The following is a 20,281-nucleotide window of genomic DNA, read 5'->3' as shown; positions in this document are numbered from 1 at the left end:
AAACAGAGAGTCATTAGGTGGAGTTATTTTACTTATTTAAAACAAAGGGGAACCTCAAAGCATTACTAAGTTTGCTTTCAAAATTATCCTTGCAGTTATGATAGCATTTATAGGCAAAATTATCATGCCACTTTGGTCCATGGTTCGTACTGGTCATATTTTTGTATTAATAAACCACAGAAAAGGAGGGATAATTGATTATCATCAAAAGGGTCACTCTTTGTAAGTACATATTTAATATCCATCTTAGGGGACCCCTGATTCCTAGGGGCCAACAAAGGTAATAATGGGGATTCATGAAAAACTTTACAAATTTGATGAAACAGAATTTAAATTTACCTTATATAAGATTGCATAGCTCTGCCAAGTTTTTACTTTAGGCTGAAATTGTATCATGCTGATTTTATATTATGTCATGCTGACTTTTAGCTCCTGCTGGTCATACTTATACAATGTTTTTAGTCAAAAGGGAAAAACATATTGACAATTATTTTCTCAATATAGTTTGGTAGTTCTAATCATTCAAAACATGGAGTCTACCGGGGGAAATGGGAAATGTTAAACAGTGACAGTTTGAGCCAGGTATTCAGGTAAAGACATTGCCAGAGTCACCTGGAACCTTTTTTTTTTTTTTTTTTGCCCCTTATAGTTTGCATTCCCGCATACTCAGTATTTAGTCCTGGGCCCATCTCAAGGAATTCATCCATTTTAACTGATTAAACTAGCCCATGTGCTGATGATTGCCACATTAGTATTTCCAATTTGGACCTCATTCCTCAAGCAGATCATTTTCCATTTCCTTTGGAAATCTTGTTGTGAAGTGCAGAATCAGTTACCATGTATAACAGTAAATGTTCTCTGCATAGAAAGTAATGTAAATCGCATTCCTCATTATACTAGGAAACACTATTATTACTGGCACGTCCACAAGCTCACACACATGTACATCTTGAATATATGAGTTGAATATTGTCTCTGTTGTTTTAATAAGATCAAATTTTTAAAATGCATGAAATAATTTTAGTCTTATAAAATATCAAAGGAATCTAGCTGGAATCTTGCAAATTTGGAGGAAAGCAATAATTTTTAAACACCGTTAACTTGGTTCACCCCTTGTGTCTTCTTGTAGATGAACATGGTCATGTCCCTCCTGGGGATGTTCTGTCCAACATTGTTTGACTTATTTGCTGAATTGGAAGACTACCATCCCCTCATCGCTCTGAAATGGCTCCTGGGACGCATTTTTGCTCTTCTTTTAGGCAACTTGTATGTATTTATTCTTGCCTTGATGGATGAGATTAACAACAAGGTAAATCTTGTGTCTGGATTGTCCTTGCCATCAGCATGTTGTTAGATTCCCAATCTCAAGATTGCCAGAAATGCCTTTGAAATCTCTGTTGTCTTCATTTTTGTTTCCATTCCTCTGCTTTCTAGATTGAAGAGGAGAAGCTAGTAAAGGCCAATATTACCCTATGGGAAGCCAACATGATCAAGGCCTACAATGCATCACTCACTGGAAATACCACTGGGCCACCCTTTTTTGTGCACCCTGCAGATGTACCTCGAGGACCCTGCTGGGAAACAATGGTGGGGCAGGTAATGTCACAAACAGAAGTGCATAACAGTTAATGGATTAAAAAAGAGCAGGGTCACTATTTCTTCCATAAGCGTGGCCTGTTTTTTATTGCTTATTAATGAAAATAGCTGAGACTTATTGACTGTTCACCATATGCTGGCTGTGAATTTCATATATATTATCTCTTATAGTCCTCACATGCATCCATTCAGGTAAGTAGTACCTTTTCACCCCTTTTACAGTTGCATGTGAAGGAAGGATATTTTAAAATGGTCTGAGGAAATGTTTACTATCTATCTGTGTTATAATAAAACACCCAGATTTAGATACAACCCAAGTAAATATTTAAGTGGAACTCTAGTTAGTGTTACCTTTTTTTTTTTTTTTTTTTTGTGGTATGCGGGGCTCTCACTGTTGTGGCCTCTCCCATTGTGGAGCACAGGCTCCGGACACGCAGGCTCAGCGGCCATGGCTCACAGGCCCAGCCACTCTGCCGCATGTGGGATCCTCCCAGGCTGGGGCACGAACCCTTGTCCCCTCCATCGGCAGGCAGACTCTCAACCACTGCACCACCAGGGAAGCCCCAGTGTTACCTTTTTTCCATAAAAAAAAGAAAAGATTCTTTGGGGAGCATACACTAATACTCATTTCAATAATGTTAATTTTTGTCAAATAATTGCCCCTTAAGCATGAAAGGAAATACTATTTTAGGTTTGTTGTTTTCAGATGACTGTATAAATGACCCCAGTCCAAGACTAGTGGTATTTTAGCAGATAAAAGAAATAATGTTTCATATGGCTTTCTGTTCAATAAAGGGAAACCAAACCAAACAAAAACAAAAAACCTACTTCAGGTCTCTTATTTCTATACAAATCCAATTTATATTTTGAAAAGCCTTTAATTTTATCTCATTAGAATTGACATTCCTCATGTGCACTTCGTAAACTGATTTTGGACTTTGGTTCATCCTTGTTGGACAGACATTTTAAAATATGTCATAGTGCTTCTGTCTGTCAGACAACAGTTCAGTTTCAGCAGTAATGTGTCTTTGGGAAATTATTTGAAATAATTTTTTATTATGTACTTATTTTTTGTAAGATAAATGGAAAATTGAAAGTTAGCATTAGTCTTATGAAGCTAATTTAAACAAATACAGATATCATTAGATGTCCTCAGCTTCAGATACTCATCTGACTTAAGCCACTCATCTGTGATTTCAATTGTGGGAAAAAGTAAGGAAAATGTATATAATGCTAGACAGACATCACTGAAGACCAAGTCCAAAATGTATGATATAAGTAAGGATTCTATTTTATTTTTTAGGCTTTTAGGGACCAGATAAACCCTTCCCTTTCCAGTTACATGTTATTAAATACTTGATTTTCAGACATGCACATTTCATACACATTTACAGGAACATACTATGTATGCAATAATAAATGAAATGAAACCTGCCTGCAGTTGGTAGAGAGATGCTTGTGATACATGATGTGGTAGACAGAATAATAACCCCTCAAAAACGTCCATGTTCTAATCCCTGGAAACTGTGAATATGTTACCTTACATAGTAAAATGGACTTTACCAATGTGATTAAGTTAAAGATCTGGGGATAGGAAAAATATCTTGGATTATGCGGTGAGCCTAACAAAATCACACATGCTTATAAATGGGAGACAAAAGTCAGTCAGAAAAACTGGCTGTGACAGTGGAACCAGAGGTTGGAGAGATGCACTTTAAAGGTGGGGGAAGGGGTCCACAAGCCAAGGAATGCAGGTGACCTCTGGAAGCTGGAAAAGGCAAGGACACAGATTTCGCCCTGAGGCCTGCACCTTGATTTTAGGCTTCTGAACTCCAGAACAGTTTATATTTATGTTGTTTTAAGCCACTAATTTTGTGGTAATTTCTTACAGCAGCAATAAGAAGTGAATACACAGGAGTATATGGGTTTTCACGTTTTAAAACTCCTTGAAGCAAAATCTGGTCACGGCACTTAACACAAGTCTGTTTTATCACATCTAGGCTGCTCCCTAAATCTTCAGCAAGAGTTGAGAGAAGTGAAAAAATATAAAGTGTAGTTTTCACAAACTCAAAGAGTTTGAGATATTCTCTTATGTACATCCCAGAATGCAGACTGGCATGAGGGCTAAGCAACCTACCCTTTACCAGGCAAACACCTGTTAAACAGGATTAATAGAACTAACTGTAAAGAATAAGGTGGAAGCTGCTCACTTCTGAGGCAGAGGCAGCAATTAATTAGACATGAATGTCATGCAATCTAGAATACTTATTTTCTGATTATGCAGAAGCTTCTGGGATGCTCCCACACACACTGAATTAAAATAAAGAAAAAATTATTTAATTCTTCTTCTTGGGAGCCCTTGTACCATGCTGCTTGTCTTGTCCTTTTTTTTTTAAATCCTGTCTCTATCTAGTGGTTTTCCTTGCTTCATCATCTTTTCTTACTGCCATTTGTAGTTGGGTTTCCCTTTTCTCTTTCGCCTTCCTTTCTCTAAAAGAATATTCAGCGCTTGTGGGAAAGTCTGCAGGAGCGGCAGGAGGGAAGGGCTGTGGTTCTGAAACATTTATTTTACCCACTTTTAAAACAAAGTGATTCCAGAAGAAATAGTAAAAGGCAGCTGCTTTGCACAGAATGTTGGAGATATAACCCCAAAGACTTGTTCATTTTTCTATGAGAACATTCCAGATATTTTCTCTTCTTCTCTATGGGTGCCCTCTGCTCTGTTTTTCCTCAAGGATACTGTGGGACTTAATCTCTTTTTGAATTTAAATATAGGAATTTGGTGGCTCCTTTATCTCTCCAGGGAATCTCAAGATGTAGTCACTTAGTCTCATCTCCAGTGACATTTGATAGGTAGGCAGCAGAGCCGTTCTTGGGAGACCGCTCTTTGAAACTATATACTTAGGTCTGCATTTTGGCAAAGGAGAGAAAGCAGACAACAGCTGAAGATAATGACAATAATAGCTCACATTTATCGAATGCTTCTTGTGTGCCAAGCATTACCTCCTTGAATTTTTAAATTACCCTTTGAGATAAGTTATATCATTATCCCCATTTTATAGATGAGGAGACTATGACTTAGAAAGGTAAAATAATTTGCTCGAGACCTTAAAGAAAGTCAATGACAGGAGCCCAAATTTTACCTACAAAGTCTGATTAGAGTTTGTGTCCTTCTCCATAGTGCTGAACCATCCTCCAGAAACATAATTAGCATCAACGCATACTCCCAGACTCCTGCCATGGAATATCTGTCTGTGGCCCTTTGTGATGCCCTGTCTCTATTATTTTCTCTTCACTTGCTAATGAGCCTCTTAGGTTTACTGACCAAATACATGTCAGGAGAGTAAAGTGTGAGGTGTGGAGTGCAGTGCTCTGCAGAAGGTCTGTGTGGAGGCCATGCTCCCATCCTAGCACACTAGGAACTGGAATTGGTTGATGATCCCTTGGTGGGCTGGACCACCATTTTTGGAATTTCCTTTCTTATAAAGCAGTGTATCCCTTCTATGGTATATTAATAAATATTTTTACATTTTAATATAATGTTTGAATCCTCTTCTGCTATTTTATGTGAAAGTTAGGACATTGCTTAGGAAAAATATTGTATTTCAACCATTGGGATGAGGATGTTTAGGAGGTTGTGGAGGACTTCAAAACCACTCTGAAATATTTTCTTTCTGAGGAAGTCTTCCCAACCTCGTGGTGAAAACCTAAAAATATCCCTCACAGCCTACTTCTAATTGATGCTAGTTATTAGAATCTGAACTCAAATTGCCTGGGGAATGAAAAGGAGAATAAGAGTAGGGAAGAGAAAAGTTATATTCAGAGATAACCACAGGAATTTACTATCACTCAGTCGCTCACTCCATATTTATTGAGTGCAGGCTAAGTGTCAGGTATTGTGCTAGATACTGGAGGTGCAATGGGGAACAAAGGTGGACCCGGTCTCTGCCATTGTGACAATTACAATCTCGTGACAATTACAATCTCTTGGGAACACAGCCATTAATTAAATAATTATAAAACATTTGCAAATTTACAATGGCAACAAAGCACTACAAGAATGCAATGCATGCATTCAGAAAAGCTTGCCCCTAGTCATCCAGGTGAGGGACTTCCCTGAGTTAGTGATGCTGTAGTGATGCATATTAGTTGGTGTAAACTGAGTCAAGAGGTGAAGTAAGATTGAGTAGCATGAAGACCACATGTAAAGACCCTATGGCCTAAAGAAGTATGGAGTTTGAGGGTATGAAAGAAAGCCAGTGGGACTGGAGTAGAGAAGACAAAGGAAAATATGGAGAGCTAGACAGGAATCAGATTATACAGACACATGGATTATGCAGAAACCTCACACTCACCTTTTTACTCCAGCTGTTGCTGCAGCAAACGACTGCATGCAGCTGTTACAAGACAGTATCTCAACTGAGTTGTATACAGATTCTCACCTTTACCCTGCTTATCTGCTGTCACCAAATGGGACGTTAATACCACATGGGGCCATCCCTGACTGATGGGAATGGGAGCTGGTGGATCAATACTTCCCTTCTCTGTCTCTTGGGTGGACAGTTGTGAGACTTATTCTATATGGCTACTCAGCGGGTCCCCAGAAGAATCAAGACCCAGTTGCCCCAGTAGTGACAGCTTTTAACACTCTCTTGGGTAAAGGTTTTCTCTCCTTTCCTGTTTCATTCTTTTCCATCTCCACCCCTGTTCTTTGATAGCATTTCCCAAATACACTACTGGCTCACAGGCAGTACATTTTTTTTTTTTTTTTTTTTTTTTGCGCTACGCGGGCCTCTCACTGTTGTGGCCTCTCCCGTTGCGGAGCACAGGCTCCGGACGCGCAGGCTCAGCGGCCATGGCTCACGGGCCCAGCCGCTCCGCGGCATGTGGGATCTTCCTGGACCGGGGCACGAACCCGCGTCCCCTGTATCGGCAGGCGGACTCTCAACCACTGCGCCAGCAGGGAAGCCCCAGGCACTACTTTTGATGGGAACTAATGGCAAGATAATTCTTTTACATTTATAGTTTAAAGTTTTCAGTATAATTTTTTTAGCTTTTAATATATTTATATTATAGTTAACTACTGTTTATGGCAGATGTTATACACCTTCTATTTACAATAGTAGGAGTTATTTTTTAAAAATAAAGTATATTAAAGTAAAGTAAGTAAAGTAAAGTAAAGTTAAAAGAAATATTAGGTAAATAATATTTCAGATAGTACTTGGACATGGCAAGAATCGTGAAGGTGGTACACGGCTACTTGGAGTTTAGGAAGCACTGCTCTGAAGTATGGGACTGGAAATTAACCAGATAACTGCTAGTCAAATGGGCCTTGCCCTGTGATGTGATTCTTTCTCACTAGTTATTTTAGAGGTGAGATTATATAGGTAGCTGGAAATAAAAACCAGAAGACTTCTTTTATTATAGAAGAACACTGTATTTCTGGAAAAATATGTCTTATTAGATATTCCATGTCTTCAATCTTAGGGCACGAATTATTGGGAAGGAGCAGAAAGGAAAGAGCAGAAGAAAACGATCATAATGAAAATTTATAATTATATGTCTACTCTTATATTTATTGCCTATTGTTATAAGTTCCATGAGGAAATAGTGAGCTTCCCCTCTAACCCACAACATACACATTTTGCATGTAACTTCAAGTCCACACCACTGAGGTAAAAAGTTTCTAATTTTCCAGACCTTTTCTATACATATACATGTTATGCATATACTTATATACATGTATGTATATATGTGTAGGATTTTTTGTTAATAAGTGGGTTCATGCTACATATCCTATTTTGTAAATTTTTAACAATCCATTTCTTATCAGAACATAGCATTTGAGCACTTTTTAAACAAGTTTATTGAGATATAGTTCACATACCATACGTCTCACCCATTTAAAGTACACAATTCAGTGGGTTTTGGAATATGTTCACATTGTTGTGCAACCATAATCACAACAGCACTTTGTTTAAGAGCTCACAATGTTCTGTTGTGTGGACACCCGTTTTTATTTAATTAATTTCCTCTTGAGTATATTTGAATTGCTTCCAATTTTGATCTGGGAGAAACAATGCTTTCATAATTATATGTATAGATTTGGACATTTGTGCTAATACCGCCATAGGATACATTTCTAGAAGTGGATTTTCCTAATAAAATCCACACACTTTAAAATGTGATGGATCTTCACAAACGTCCCCCCACACACAAATGTTGCACCCGTCTAACTTTCCCTTCTAACTGTCAGTTTACAACAGTGCCTATTTCACCACACTCTCACCATTATTGAAAAGCATGGATTTTAAAATATTTATCACTGTGTGGAGCAACGAGTTATTGTTTTAATCGTATTTTTATAATGTGGGATTTAGGTATTTTTGAATATTTTAATTAACTGTGTATTTTCTTCTTATTTGTGCCATTTGCCATTTTTTTCCTTATTGAATTGCCCATTGATTGTTGTACTGATTTGTAAAAGTTTTTAATGTGTTAGAAAAACTAGTTCTCCATCATATATGCCACAAGTACTTTTTCCAAGCTTGTCTTTTAATTTTATAAATAAAAAATTTATTTTATAAATGAATTTATTTTATTATCTGCTGTTTGCCAGATTCAAGTTTTAAACTTCTGTGTTGTCATTATTTTCCCGTTTTGTGTTCTCATGTCATGCTTATAAAAGTTTCTCAGTAGGAAGACTTCTGATACAGTGGTTTTGGAGCAGGAAATAATTATTTTTAGACTAATAAAATAGGGGTGAAACATTTTTTACTTGCTAGATATGCCTAACTAGTTTCTTTACCATTAGTTGCAGTTTTCAAGTTAATACTATTTAGAAAGCATGACAAATTCGATGTTAACATTAGGACCATTTGAAGGGAGAAATGCTCCTTTTAATACAGATAATATCTCAACAGGAATTTGTGCGGCTGACCGTTTCTGATGTTCTGACTACCTACGTCACAATTCTCATTGGGGATTTTCTCCGAGCATGTTTTGTGAGGTTTTGCAATTACTGCTGGTGCTGGGATTTGGAATATGGATATGTAAGTGTGATATTCATTTTTCTCTTATCAGATTATTCCTTTGTGCTTAGTCATTTACGTATACCATGCAAGAAGAAGAATTTAGGAGGTGGGATTGTCTTTTAGATGTCAATAAATGAAGACCAATGCGTATAGTTTTAATTCAGAAGGGGGTCAGACTTGAGTCTCATGGCTTACAATAGTCTAGCAAAAATAGATTCTAGTAAAATTATAGATGGCTAAAGCAGCGGACTTCAACCTATCTGTTAAAATGGTGAACTCAATAAATCTTGGGCCCATAGTCAGCTCCCTCCCCATGAAGCTTGCTGGCATTTCTAGAAGCAGGGCAAGATGAGTAGTATCAACTGCACATTTTCTGTTTGCTTTGAATTCTACTAAGCAACTGCTGGACACTTATCAAGTGCATCACTGTGCAGTACGCTGGGGGGAGAAGGGAGTCAGTGAACACGCTGCTTGCTTCATAAAGCTCACAGTCTAATGAGAGCTCAGCAGAGACACAAGCTGGGGGCTCTGAAAGGCTCAGGGTACTGACAGGGCTCTGGCACCTGGTGGAGTAGAATTCCGGCAAGTTGATTTCCTTCCCCACAACAACAGCACAGGTTTCTCTGAGCCCCACTGGTGTTGATTCCATCACCAGCCCCCCACTATGCTCAACCCCAGGTCCCCCAACAAAGTTTGAGGGCGGCAGCAAAGCACACATCTCTCTGTCCGCCTTTTGCAAATGAAACTGTCATCTTGGGAAATAGGACCTGAGGAGTTGATAGTATTGATACTCATTTGCTCAAGTATTTCCAGTGGCTTCTAAGTATTTAGAATGAATTCCAAATCCCTGTTCAAGGCCATCGATACCCTGTGTGATCTGCTTCTTTTTTTCTCTCTGAGCTCATCTCCTACCACTTTCGCTCTTGCATTGTAAAGTCCACAAACACTGGGAGTCTTTCTTATGCTCAAACACAAGATGCTCCTTGCATCTGCCCAAATTGTTCTTCCCTCTAGGGGTGCAGGTTCCTAGAATTTGCCAGGGCTGATTCTTGTCATTAAGGACTCACCCCTAATATGTCACCTCCTTTGAGCTTTCCTCTGACCTTCCAATCCAAGGTGGCCCATCAGGCACTCTCTATTTCAGCACAGTTTTCTTTTCTTTATACGTTGTATAACTGTTTGACATCTCCTTTTTTGAACGTGCTTATTATCTGTCTCCCTCTGTTGTAATGAAAGCTTTCTGAAAACAGAGGCCTAGACCTCATGCTTAGAGCTGTGCTTGTCACATGGCAGGTATTATGTTGTCTGGCTGGACTGGCTGACTCAGTGTTGAACCTCCACATCCTAGCGCCATCAAGGCAACGCCGTCTACTGACAGAACTCTGCCTGCTTCCAGGGATGTGCCCTGGAATCAATTCTGCCCTAGTATTCTTGAGCTAATGATGTTTCTCTTCTCACCAGTGAAGGGATATCCTTCCCTGCTGGTCTTCCTCCTGTCTCATGCCCTCTAGTTTCTGGACAAGTCCTACGTTCAGAACTGTTTTCAAGACTCCAGGCTAGATTCTCTACCTGGCTACCTGACTTTGAGATTGTACCTTTTATTAGGTCATCTGTCTCCCTCACTGAAAGTGTTTCTTGGAGGAGCCAGAAGCAGTTAGGTCATACTGTTTGGTGGACGACGGTGAGGTAATGCTATAGATCCAGAATGCCTTTGCGTTGCTTTCCCATTCCCTGCTATGAGGTATGCAGCTGGCTTGGTTTCATTTCTATTTTCCTTGCCTGATTCAGCTCTTCTGAAGCAGACATAAAAATTGCCATTTCTTCCTTAGACCATCACTTGGCTTATGTTTGCCTTTGATCCCTAACTGCTTTCTTCTTAAGTGCTAGAAAATTTTGCTTCACATATGAAGTCAATATAACATGACCTGGTTGCATAAAAGCTGTAATTATATGACCGTAATTTATTATTTATTGAGTGCTGACAGTGCTCTTGGGTTAGAACAAAGTACAGGAAAAAAGACAAGTTTCTGTTTTAGGTCAGACAGAGTGAATTTGCTTCCATGTTACCTTTGGAAGGCTCATCAGAGAGAAGCTCAGCAGCAAAACAAGTTTTAAATCATTAAGGTTGGATGATGGACCTTTGATATGGATCTTATTACCACTGACCCACCAGGTGGATAGCTTACACAGCTGAGTGCCTGCTAGGTACAAACCATTGTGAGCAAACCTCTGTGCCTGCTGACAAGAGGATACACAGATGTAAAAGCTGTAAGCCTAAGGAGAGGTTGCAAACGTGGGTCTGCAGGCTAGATTCAACTGACAGATACTTTTTTCTCTCGTCTGCAGTGTTTGTTTGTTTTTTTGTTTTTACGAGCTAATATTTTAAAGCTTGGAGTTTTACATTTAAAAAATATGGATTTCTTGGGACTTCCCTGGTGGTCCAGTGGTAAAGAATCCGCCTTCCAAAGCAGGGAACGCGGGTCTGACCCCTGGTCAGGCAACTAAGATCCCCCATGCCGCGGGGCAACTAAGCCTGCATGTCACAACTACTGAGCTCACACGCCTCAACAAGAGAGCCCGTGTGCCGCAAACTACAGAGCCCACGCGCTCTGGAGCCTGTGTGCCACAACTAGAGAGAGAAAACCCACACGCCACAACTAGAGAGAAGCCCGCGTGCAGCAACGAAGAGACCATGTGCTGCAATGAAAGATCCCATATGCTGCAACTAAGAGCCGACACAGCCAAAAAAAAAATTTATGTATGTGGATTTCTTGTTTTTCTTGACATATTGAAAGGCCTGACATTAGACCCATATTCCCACTCTGGAGAAATTGGCTGGAGCTGAGGAATTACTGCCCTCTTCTGGTGGAACATTCATTCACCGATTCCTCACACTCTCTGCTACCCTTTAATCCTGCAAGCTCCTGTTGTCAGCACAGAGCAGGAAATGTAATTGCACATTGGAGAAACCACTGTGGGAGAGATCAATAGAAATACAAAGACAGGATGGAGTAAGAGACATTTGAGCCAAGTCTTGAAGGAGGATCAGAATTTCAAAAGACTGAAATGGAAGAAAGAATTCTCAGTGGACGGACTGATGGAAGGCAGGGCCCAGCAGCTGGAAAGTATGGATGGTGCAGGCAGAGATGCAGAAATCTAAAATGGAAATGTTTTAGAGGATAAGAGGCCGATGAGAATGTTTCTTTGATATTCTGGACTTACTAATTGCCAGTATGAGTCCAGAAAGTACCTGTCATTGACGCAAAAGAGAACCTGAGATGGGCAGAGAAGATACTTTTAAGAATCCTTTCAGGAATGAAAGAGAAAAATGTGTCCATTTCTGCCACCAAAAAAAAGAATTTTTTTTTCTGAACTTTAAAAATAATACCAGTTCATTGTTTAAAAATCTGGAAAAGGCAATATAAGCTTAATATGGAAATAAAAATCACAGGTAATCCCACCACTCACGACATTACTTAGTTAATTGAATTGTAGAGTATTAGTGTTTATTTATATGTAGATAAACAAGGACTATAGATTTATATATAGTACTATAGATTTTTATAAAAATATATTGGCATGTATCCTATTGACTAGTTACTTGCTTTTCTTCACCTAACTGTGACCTTTTCTCTATGTTATTAACGGGTCTTGTATAATTTTTAAATGGCTGTGTGATAGTCTACATATGAATGTACAATAACTAGTTATTTTTTATTTGTTGTTAGTTAACTGTACCTAATGTTTTATTACTATATTAAACATTGTGATCGTATTTATTTATAGCCATGTAGATAAATATCTCCATAGATAAATCATAATCTTATGTAAAACTTATTTCCTTATGAGAAATTTCTCTAGGTTGAATTGCTCAGTTATAGAGAAGATATTTTTGAAAAAGTTCATTCACTTTTATAACAATAATTAACCTCTATAAAGTCTAAACTCTGCAGACTCCAGCATTAGATTCAGAGATTCACTGAATATTAAGGTTAGGTGGAGTTTTGACAAAATCAGTCATAATGCTTTTATTTTACATATAAAAAATTAAGAGTCTGAATTGGAGTTGCCTAAGTATATAGCCAGTGAATAAATAAGGACAATGAAATATCCTTCTGGAAAAGCCATTATGTTAAATATACTGAATTATACACTGGTTATATCTGAGTAAATGGGATTAAAAGTGACTCTGTATATTTTCCAGTTATAAATTCATGGCCAAAGTATTACCAAAACAAACCTATGAAGATGAATTGAGGTGGGAAAATTACTGGCTAGGAGCAGACTGTTAGACCATGTAATGTAAGTTAATCTTTCCTAAGACTTCTCTGAGCATAGCAGGTAGTTCTCAGTGTTTCTAAAGAGTTCACTGACTCATGGGAGTGGAATGGTTTGCTCCCAGAAAGGATTTTAACCACCCTGATTCAGCAAAACCGCCCTCAGTCCTCTTGTAAACTCTGAGTTTTCTGCAATAGTTCAACACAGAATGCCTTTAACTCTCACTTTAATTTATGTTGACACCATCCTTGCCATTTGTCAATGAAGTAGGTAAATAGTATCCAGGAAGTAATGGACTGAATACATGGCATCGGGTAAGAGTATGTTCAATCTAATTAAAACCTCAGCTTGGTTAAACCTTGTTTAAAGTTACATTTTAAGGTGCTCCTTGTTGAATTTATGTGAATGGAAAATATGGGAGATTTTCCTGAGATCTGATGGAGTGCACGATTACCCATAAATAAGAGGCATATGATTCACAGACCATCAGAGTATATTACTAATCATATTATACTGTATTATATTTTTATGTAGAGCTTGCCATGTGTTAGAACATCTACAAAATGCTTTACATATATTATTCTGTGTAACCATACCAGCAACGCTATGAGGTAGATAATATTTTTCTACTTTACAGTAAACTGAGGTTTAGAGATTTTTAATAATTTGTTCAAAGACATATAACTGGTCAGTGGTGGAGGTAGAACTGAAATCCACATCTGATTGACTTCAAAGCCGTCAACCAGATTTCCATCATATTGAATTTTCACTGTAATGCTTACCCCTAGAAATTTCAAGGACTCTGCCAAAGCATGACTAATTCATGAGCCAATCCATAGCATTTGTAAGTCAAATGCTTAGACAGGTTTCTTGCTGTAGAATGGAATTAGCAGGAGGGGCTGGGATATAGAATTAGGAAATAAACTGATATTCCCTTTCTGGGAATGAGATACTATTTAGCAGTCCAGGAAGATGAAATGATAAAGAGTTAGTAGGAAGTCATGGGTATCCAACAAAGGTGTGAGAACATGGGCAAAGGGACAGAATAGGCTGGACCGGACGGAGTCTATCTGCAGGCAACTAGGGTTATAGTGCAAAGCCCTGAGGTGCTGAATCAACCTAGTAGACGAGGGTTGGATTTGTTCTAGGTTAGTAGTTCACTAATTTGAGCATATATCAGAATGCTCTGAAGGCACATGAAAACACAGGTTTCTGATTCCGTAGATCTGGGGCAGGGCCTGAGAATTTCCTTTACTAAAAAGTTCCCAGATGTTGATGCTGCTTCTGGTCTGGGGACCACCCTTGAGTGCCATTGCCCCAGTGCCACAGGCCAGGCCAGCCTGAAGCTCTAAGCAGTGTGATTCCAGCTGTGGGAAATGAGATTTGTGTGACGAAAGTCAGGCAGGTCATTGCAATGACAGAATTATCTCTGAGATCCTGAATTGCATTTCACAATATCCAGAGGTTGATGGTTTGCCCCAAATAATTAAACTTGCAGAGAGAGGATGGGTTTTCTCAGGCTTTTTCGTCCAGTGAGTACCATATGTTTTCCTTCTGAGTAGATAACTGACTCTAGCCCACCACAAACAAAGGTCTAAAAATAAAGCAAGAAAATTTCTAGTTCCTTGACTATTACGGACCCCAACCCAAATCCAGATTGGCTTCTCTGTTGCTGGCCCCTAAAAATCTTATTATGGATGAGCAGCCCTTAGGGACTTTATTGCACTTACTCCATTTGAATCATTTTGTTAACTCGGGTTACGAGAAAACCTGTTTTTTCTCAAGCATCATTTACCTTTAAGCTTTTTATATTTTAGAGGCAACACTTTGCAAATTGATTTACACTCATATTATTAGTGTATTGGCTTTAAAAAAAAAAGAAACTATAGTATGATCTCATATTTTTAAAAATCCACCTCTAAAAGAATGAGCCTTGAATTTCATACCCTGTGTGTGTGCGTGTGTGTGTGTGTGTGTGTGTGTTTGCTCTCTTTCATTGGTTTCGTTTTTAGAGTGGGATTTTCTGAGTTTAATGAATGGAGTATAAATTCCATTTTTAAGGTGTTTAGAGAGAAGCAATTTTTTTTTTTAACATTTATTTATTTGGTTGCGCTGGGTCTTAGTTGTGGCAGGCGGGCTCCTTAGTTACGACTCACGGGCTCCTTAGTTGTGGCTCACCAGCTCCTTAGTTGCAGAACGTGGGCTGCTTAGTTGCAGCTCGAGGGCTCCTTAGTTGTGGCATGTGAACTCTTAGTGACAGCACGCATGTGGGATCTAGTTCCCTGACCGGGGTAAACCCAGGCCCCCTGCATTGGGAGCACCACCACGGAAGTCCCAAGAAGCAATTCTTTAATAACTGAGTCAACCAATTACAGATTTTAGATTAGAAAGGGATCTTAGAAATTATCTAGTTCAGAAGTAGGCAAACTTTCTCTGTAAAAGATTGCACAATAAGTATTTTCACTTCTGCAAGTATGTTATTGTGGTGTAGTGAGAAATATATATTTTGGTCTTCATTCCAATTCCCGGCTGGAGCGCCTAAAATTTTTGTAATTTACAAAGCAGTGACGGGGCTAGGAACATCTTTTGTTCTTATATTTGGTCTTTAACCCTGGCTCTTGATGCAGAGTTCCTAAATTCCTTGGAATATTGTGGGTGATAGGAGCATTATTTTTTCCAATGAGGCAGCTCTTGGTGGGCTCCTGGATAGCTTCAGTTTGGGGGCTGGTCAGCAGAAAGACCTGACCATAATTAGAAACTCGGAAATTTCAGCCTCATCCCCCCATCCTCCAGGGAGGGGAGAGAGGCTGGAGACTGAGTTAATGATTGATTTTGTCCCTGTGATGTAGTCTCCATAAGAGTCTCTGAACCCTGGGGTTTGGAGAACTTCCATGTTGCTGAACACATTGAGGTGCCAGAAAGAGGGTGCACATGGAGAAGGCAAGGAAACTCTGTACCCTTTCCCTCGTACTTTGCCCTATGCACCTCTTCCATCTGGCTGTTCCTGAGTTGTATCCTTTTATAATCAACCAGTAATCTAGTAAACAAACTGTTTTCCTGAGATCTGTGAGCTACTCTAGCAAATGATCAAAGCTAAGGAGGGAGTCGTGAGAATCTCCAGTTTACAGCCCATCAGTCAGCATAGGTGACAACCTGAGCTTTCGATTAACGTGTGAGGCTTTCATCTAAAGTGTGGGGCAGTCTTGTGGCACCAAGACCTTAACCTGTGGGATCTGTGCCAACTCTGGACAGTTACTGTCAGAATTGAGTTAAATTGTAGGACATCGAGATGGTATCCACAGAAAGATGGGGAAATGCTTGGTTTGGGGGAAGAACCTATACATCTGTGTCAGAAGTATCATGAGTAGAGTGTAATCATAGAGGAAAACAAGTGATTTCCCTTGCATCAGGCCATATGGTCTCTGTTGTAACTATGACATTCCTGTTTTCATCCCAGACAGCAATAGACAATACAGAAATGAATGAATGTAGCTATATTCTAAAAAAACTTTATTTACAAAAATTGATGGTGGTCCAGATTTGGCTCATGGGTCATAATGCACCAACCCCTGATCTAGTTCATTTCATTAGTTTATCTGTGAGGAAACTGAGGCCTGAATTAATTAGTGACTGGCTCAGCTCACTCAGCGAGCAAATGGCAGGGCAAAGTCGCATACTCGAGTCTGAATCCCAGATGAGTGTCTGTATCACAAAACCACTTGTCACAGTAGGGAGTGTGGAGGTACCCTTTCTCTGCATCTGGTCAATCAATTTATGCATCAAAGATTTTATTCCTCCAGCTGCCCCTGCTGCACACACAGTATGAAACCAAGGGTTCCTAGTGTGTCCTTTGTGCTTTTCTGGTCACCTGGTTATAAAAATATCTCATCTCAAATGGCCTTTAAGAGGTTTGTATGCTTGTGAGAATAAAAGAAATGTACTTCTAAAAGTTTGAATTTTTTTCATTTTCCTTAGTTTGATGGGCTAAATCTGACACTTTTCTAAAGAGGCCAAGGTTGAAGGTTTGATTCTTAAACGGACACAGAGAAGAGCTGTTGCAAGGCCACAGATGGTGCAGACCACCGACTGAGCATTTGTCACATGTGTTCTGTGATCTCACAGGGCTCCAGGAGAAAAGGGGAGTTGATCCAGAGCAAAGTGCTCCTGGGGAAAGAGAAAGACTCAGAGCTAACGTTTCTCCAGATTAGAAGCAATTCATTTTCTTCGTTTTCCATGAAAACCACACTTTTTTCATTGTTGATTTTAGAACAAAAACTGTCAACCTAACCTCTTTGCATCTTAAGAACATTAAGCTTCTTGATGATCTGCAAACTAAGTGAAACACTTTGTATATTCTTTAGTAGTATCTTGAGTGAATTTTTGTTGAAATCATCTGTCATCTTTGTCCTCCTTATATAGGGTTATTTATTTTTTCATTATGTATCATCTTATTATTATTATATCTTGCTATTTAACCATTCTTGTTATGTCAGACTTGGCATCTACTACCTGAATCTGTTACAAGGCACATCGCGCATACCTTTCAGTTAACTAGGAGAGTACTGTTGCCTTTTGGGAAGTGATGAATTTGACGCCTAGATTCAAGAATTCTTGAGGCAGAGTGTTCAAAAACTGTGAAAGATTTGTTGGGGCTCCAAATCAGAGACCTATTTTATCTTCTTACAAATATATTTTTGGGTGCTTGGGTTTAAGAAAAACTGAGACACTCTCAGGTTGTTTGATTTTGTATGTGTGTGTGTGCACATGAGCTTTGTGCTGTGCGTATATATGTGTGCTAGGGAGGGAGTTATTATGAGGATACATGTGGTCTGAAGCCACACCTGCAGGTGTCAGGATCTGGGGCAGTAATCAGGTCCTGCCACTCTATTACTCTCTCTTTGTGGTCCTCTCACTTTATATTTTTTGCTGTTTGCTTTTTCTCTTGTTACCAGTTAGTCAATTTCCTGATTGATTATTCTCTATCTCAAATTAAATAGGAGCCAGCTTTATTGTCTTTGCTAATTAGCATTACTCCATTGACAGAGCTTTCTTTCTAAGATGCCTAATGTGTCACCAGGAAGCCTTTGCATGGGTCCTCCTAGGACAGATGCCCACCTCAGTTCCAATTGGTGTCCCCTGTGTACAAAGAACAGCCTGGTGCTGCTGCCCTGAGTAGGATGGTATCATCTAGGAGTGAACACTGGACAATGAGTTGAATAACTTCTTAAACTTTCATTGTATTGCTCGCTCTCTTTTTTTTTTTTTTTTTTTTGTGGTACGCGGGCCTCTCACTGTTGTGGCCTCTCCCGTTGCGGAGCACAGGCTCCGGACGCGCAGGCTCAGCGGCCATGGCTCACGGGCCCAGCCGCTCCGCGGCATGTGGGATCTTCCCAGACCGGGGCACGAACCCGTGTCCCCTGCATCGGCAGGCGGACTCCCAAGCACTGTGCCACCAGGGAAGCCCCTCTATATTTTTTATTGTAAAAGAAATTCACATTTTTTTATAAAAGTATTTTAAATATGCAAAACTTAAAGAAGAAAATAAAAGCATAATCCATCACCCACATATAACAACTATTAATTTTGCCGATCACTTTTAAGTTTTTTCTTTATGCATAGTTTCATATTGAGTAGAAAAAATAATGTATAAGTTTACATATTTTTTGTTTAACATTAGAGCATAGTTTTCTCTTGGTTATATAAATATCCTTCCAACGGTGATTGTAATTAGCTGCAATATATATCATAGCATAGTTAAACTGTGTTTACTTAACCAGTGTTGGACATTTAGATGGTTTCATCTCTGCTTCTTAAAATTTGTTAGCATTTAGGATTATTTTGTTAAAACCAATTTCTAGAAGTAAATTTACAGGGTCAAAGAGGGTGAAGTTTTTAAAACTTTTCGTATGTATTGTCAAATTGTTTTCTAAAGGTTTACTCCAAGTTTTACTTTCACCAGCAGTATATGAGAGCGTATGTCTCATCACACTTCCACAGCATCGAATGACAGAATTTTAAAATGACTTACTGTGTTAAAAAGGATGCCTTATTATTTTATTGCTAACTATTTATTGTATTGATTATTCTGCTGTTGTTGCTGCAAGAAAGTAGTTGCAAGTCTAGCCATACCTATATAGAAATATGAAACACTTGCCTTTCAGTTTTTGCCATTTGAGATGCTAATACAGTGAATGTCTCCTCTAGCCTTCATACACCGAATTTGACATCAGTGGCAATGTCCTCGCTCTGATCTTCAATCAAGGAATGATCTGGTAAGCCAACTGTGGACAGTTTATCACTTGAAGAAAGCCTCCAAGATCATTTTTGCATGAAGCACTGTAGCCTGGTGTTAGAGAAGTCCACAGTCTGTATCTAACTCAACATTTGTCTTTTTGCAAAGTGAATGGCTATGAAGAGTTTACTTTTTTCCCCCATATTTTAAATCTTAATTCTAAAAGGCATCTGCCTGTTTTGCAGAGCACTCCTTCATCAAATACTGGGAGTCTAGGTTCTGGCTTCTAGATTATTTGAAGGCTTTTTATAATTTCATATCCTGTGATGCTAGGATCTGACAGTGAAACATTAATGATCCCATTACCCATGTTAAGAATGAAAGAAATTAGTGTAAGGTCTTTCCAAGAAAGTTATTTTATTTGCAGTCACTATTGAATATGTTTTAAATGGAATTTATAGCTACTTTAAAAACTATTAGCTTACCAAATCCAGTAGTTTATAGAGATGAAATACATGTTTTAGGAAGGTTTAGTTAGAAATATGATCTTTATTTAGTAATTTGTTTCATGGGGCCACTTGCACATCGGAATTATTTCTTTTAATGTACAAAGGATTGTTATATCTTTTATTAAATGAAAGCATTTTCACTGTAAACTTTGACAGGTTAAGATGAGTTGATACAGTAGAAACCATTTTTGACTTTAAAAATGGAATCATAGCAGGAGATTCATCTGTGGACCGTGTGTCTTGAAAATCTGTCACTCTTAACTAAGAACACCCCAACCCACAAGCAGTTACAACTGAGCTTCTTTATCCCATTGACACAGATCTAATATTGTGCCAATCACACCATTGTCCTAGGTGCAAGTACTAGTTACTGGGGTCAGTTTTTGTGCAAGCTTCATCTATTACTCAACTCCTTCAACCATAGCTAGTCTGAATTGTTAAACCTTTGTGAGAGCAAACCTCTCTGCAAAAGTAAAAATGATCTTGCTTCAGTAATATAAAGACCACAGTCAAGGGCCTCATCATCCTGCCTTGGGGCCTGTCAGATTTCTGTGCCTCACTAGGTCAATCAATCTGAAGAGAAGACTATGAAAAGATCCTCCTCTCCATTGTCAGGTATGTTTAAAAACGTG

General features: G+C 38.9%; 1 protein-coding gene across 1 annotated transcript in view; it reads left to right on the top strand.

Moving 5' to 3' along the window:
* The window catches only part of TMC1 (transmembrane channel like 1), a 134,425-nt gene that overhangs the window by 97,103 nt on the left and 17,041 nt on the right, over positions 1–20,281 (top strand). Inside the window, exons 12-15 of the mRNA XM_082657512.1 lie at positions 1,130–1,309; positions 1,435–1,596; positions 8,520–8,648; positions 19,113–19,180. Of these exons, the coding sequence (XP_082513638.1) occupies positions 1,130–1,309; positions 1,435–1,596; positions 8,520–8,648; positions 19,113–19,180 (539 nt within the window). The remainder of the gene's footprint in view (positions 1–1,129; positions 1,310–1,434; positions 1,597–8,519; positions 8,649–19,112; positions 19,181–20,281) is intronic.

Source organism: Grampus griseus (genome assembly GCF_964374135.1).
Source record: "Grampus griseus genome assembly, chromosome: 6".
Lineage (NCBI taxonomy): Eukaryota > Metazoa > Chordata > Mammalia > Artiodactyla > Delphinidae > Grampus > Grampus griseus.
The sequence above is the reverse complement of the archived record's forward strand: the minus strand, read 5'-3'. Positions and strand labels throughout refer to the sequence as shown.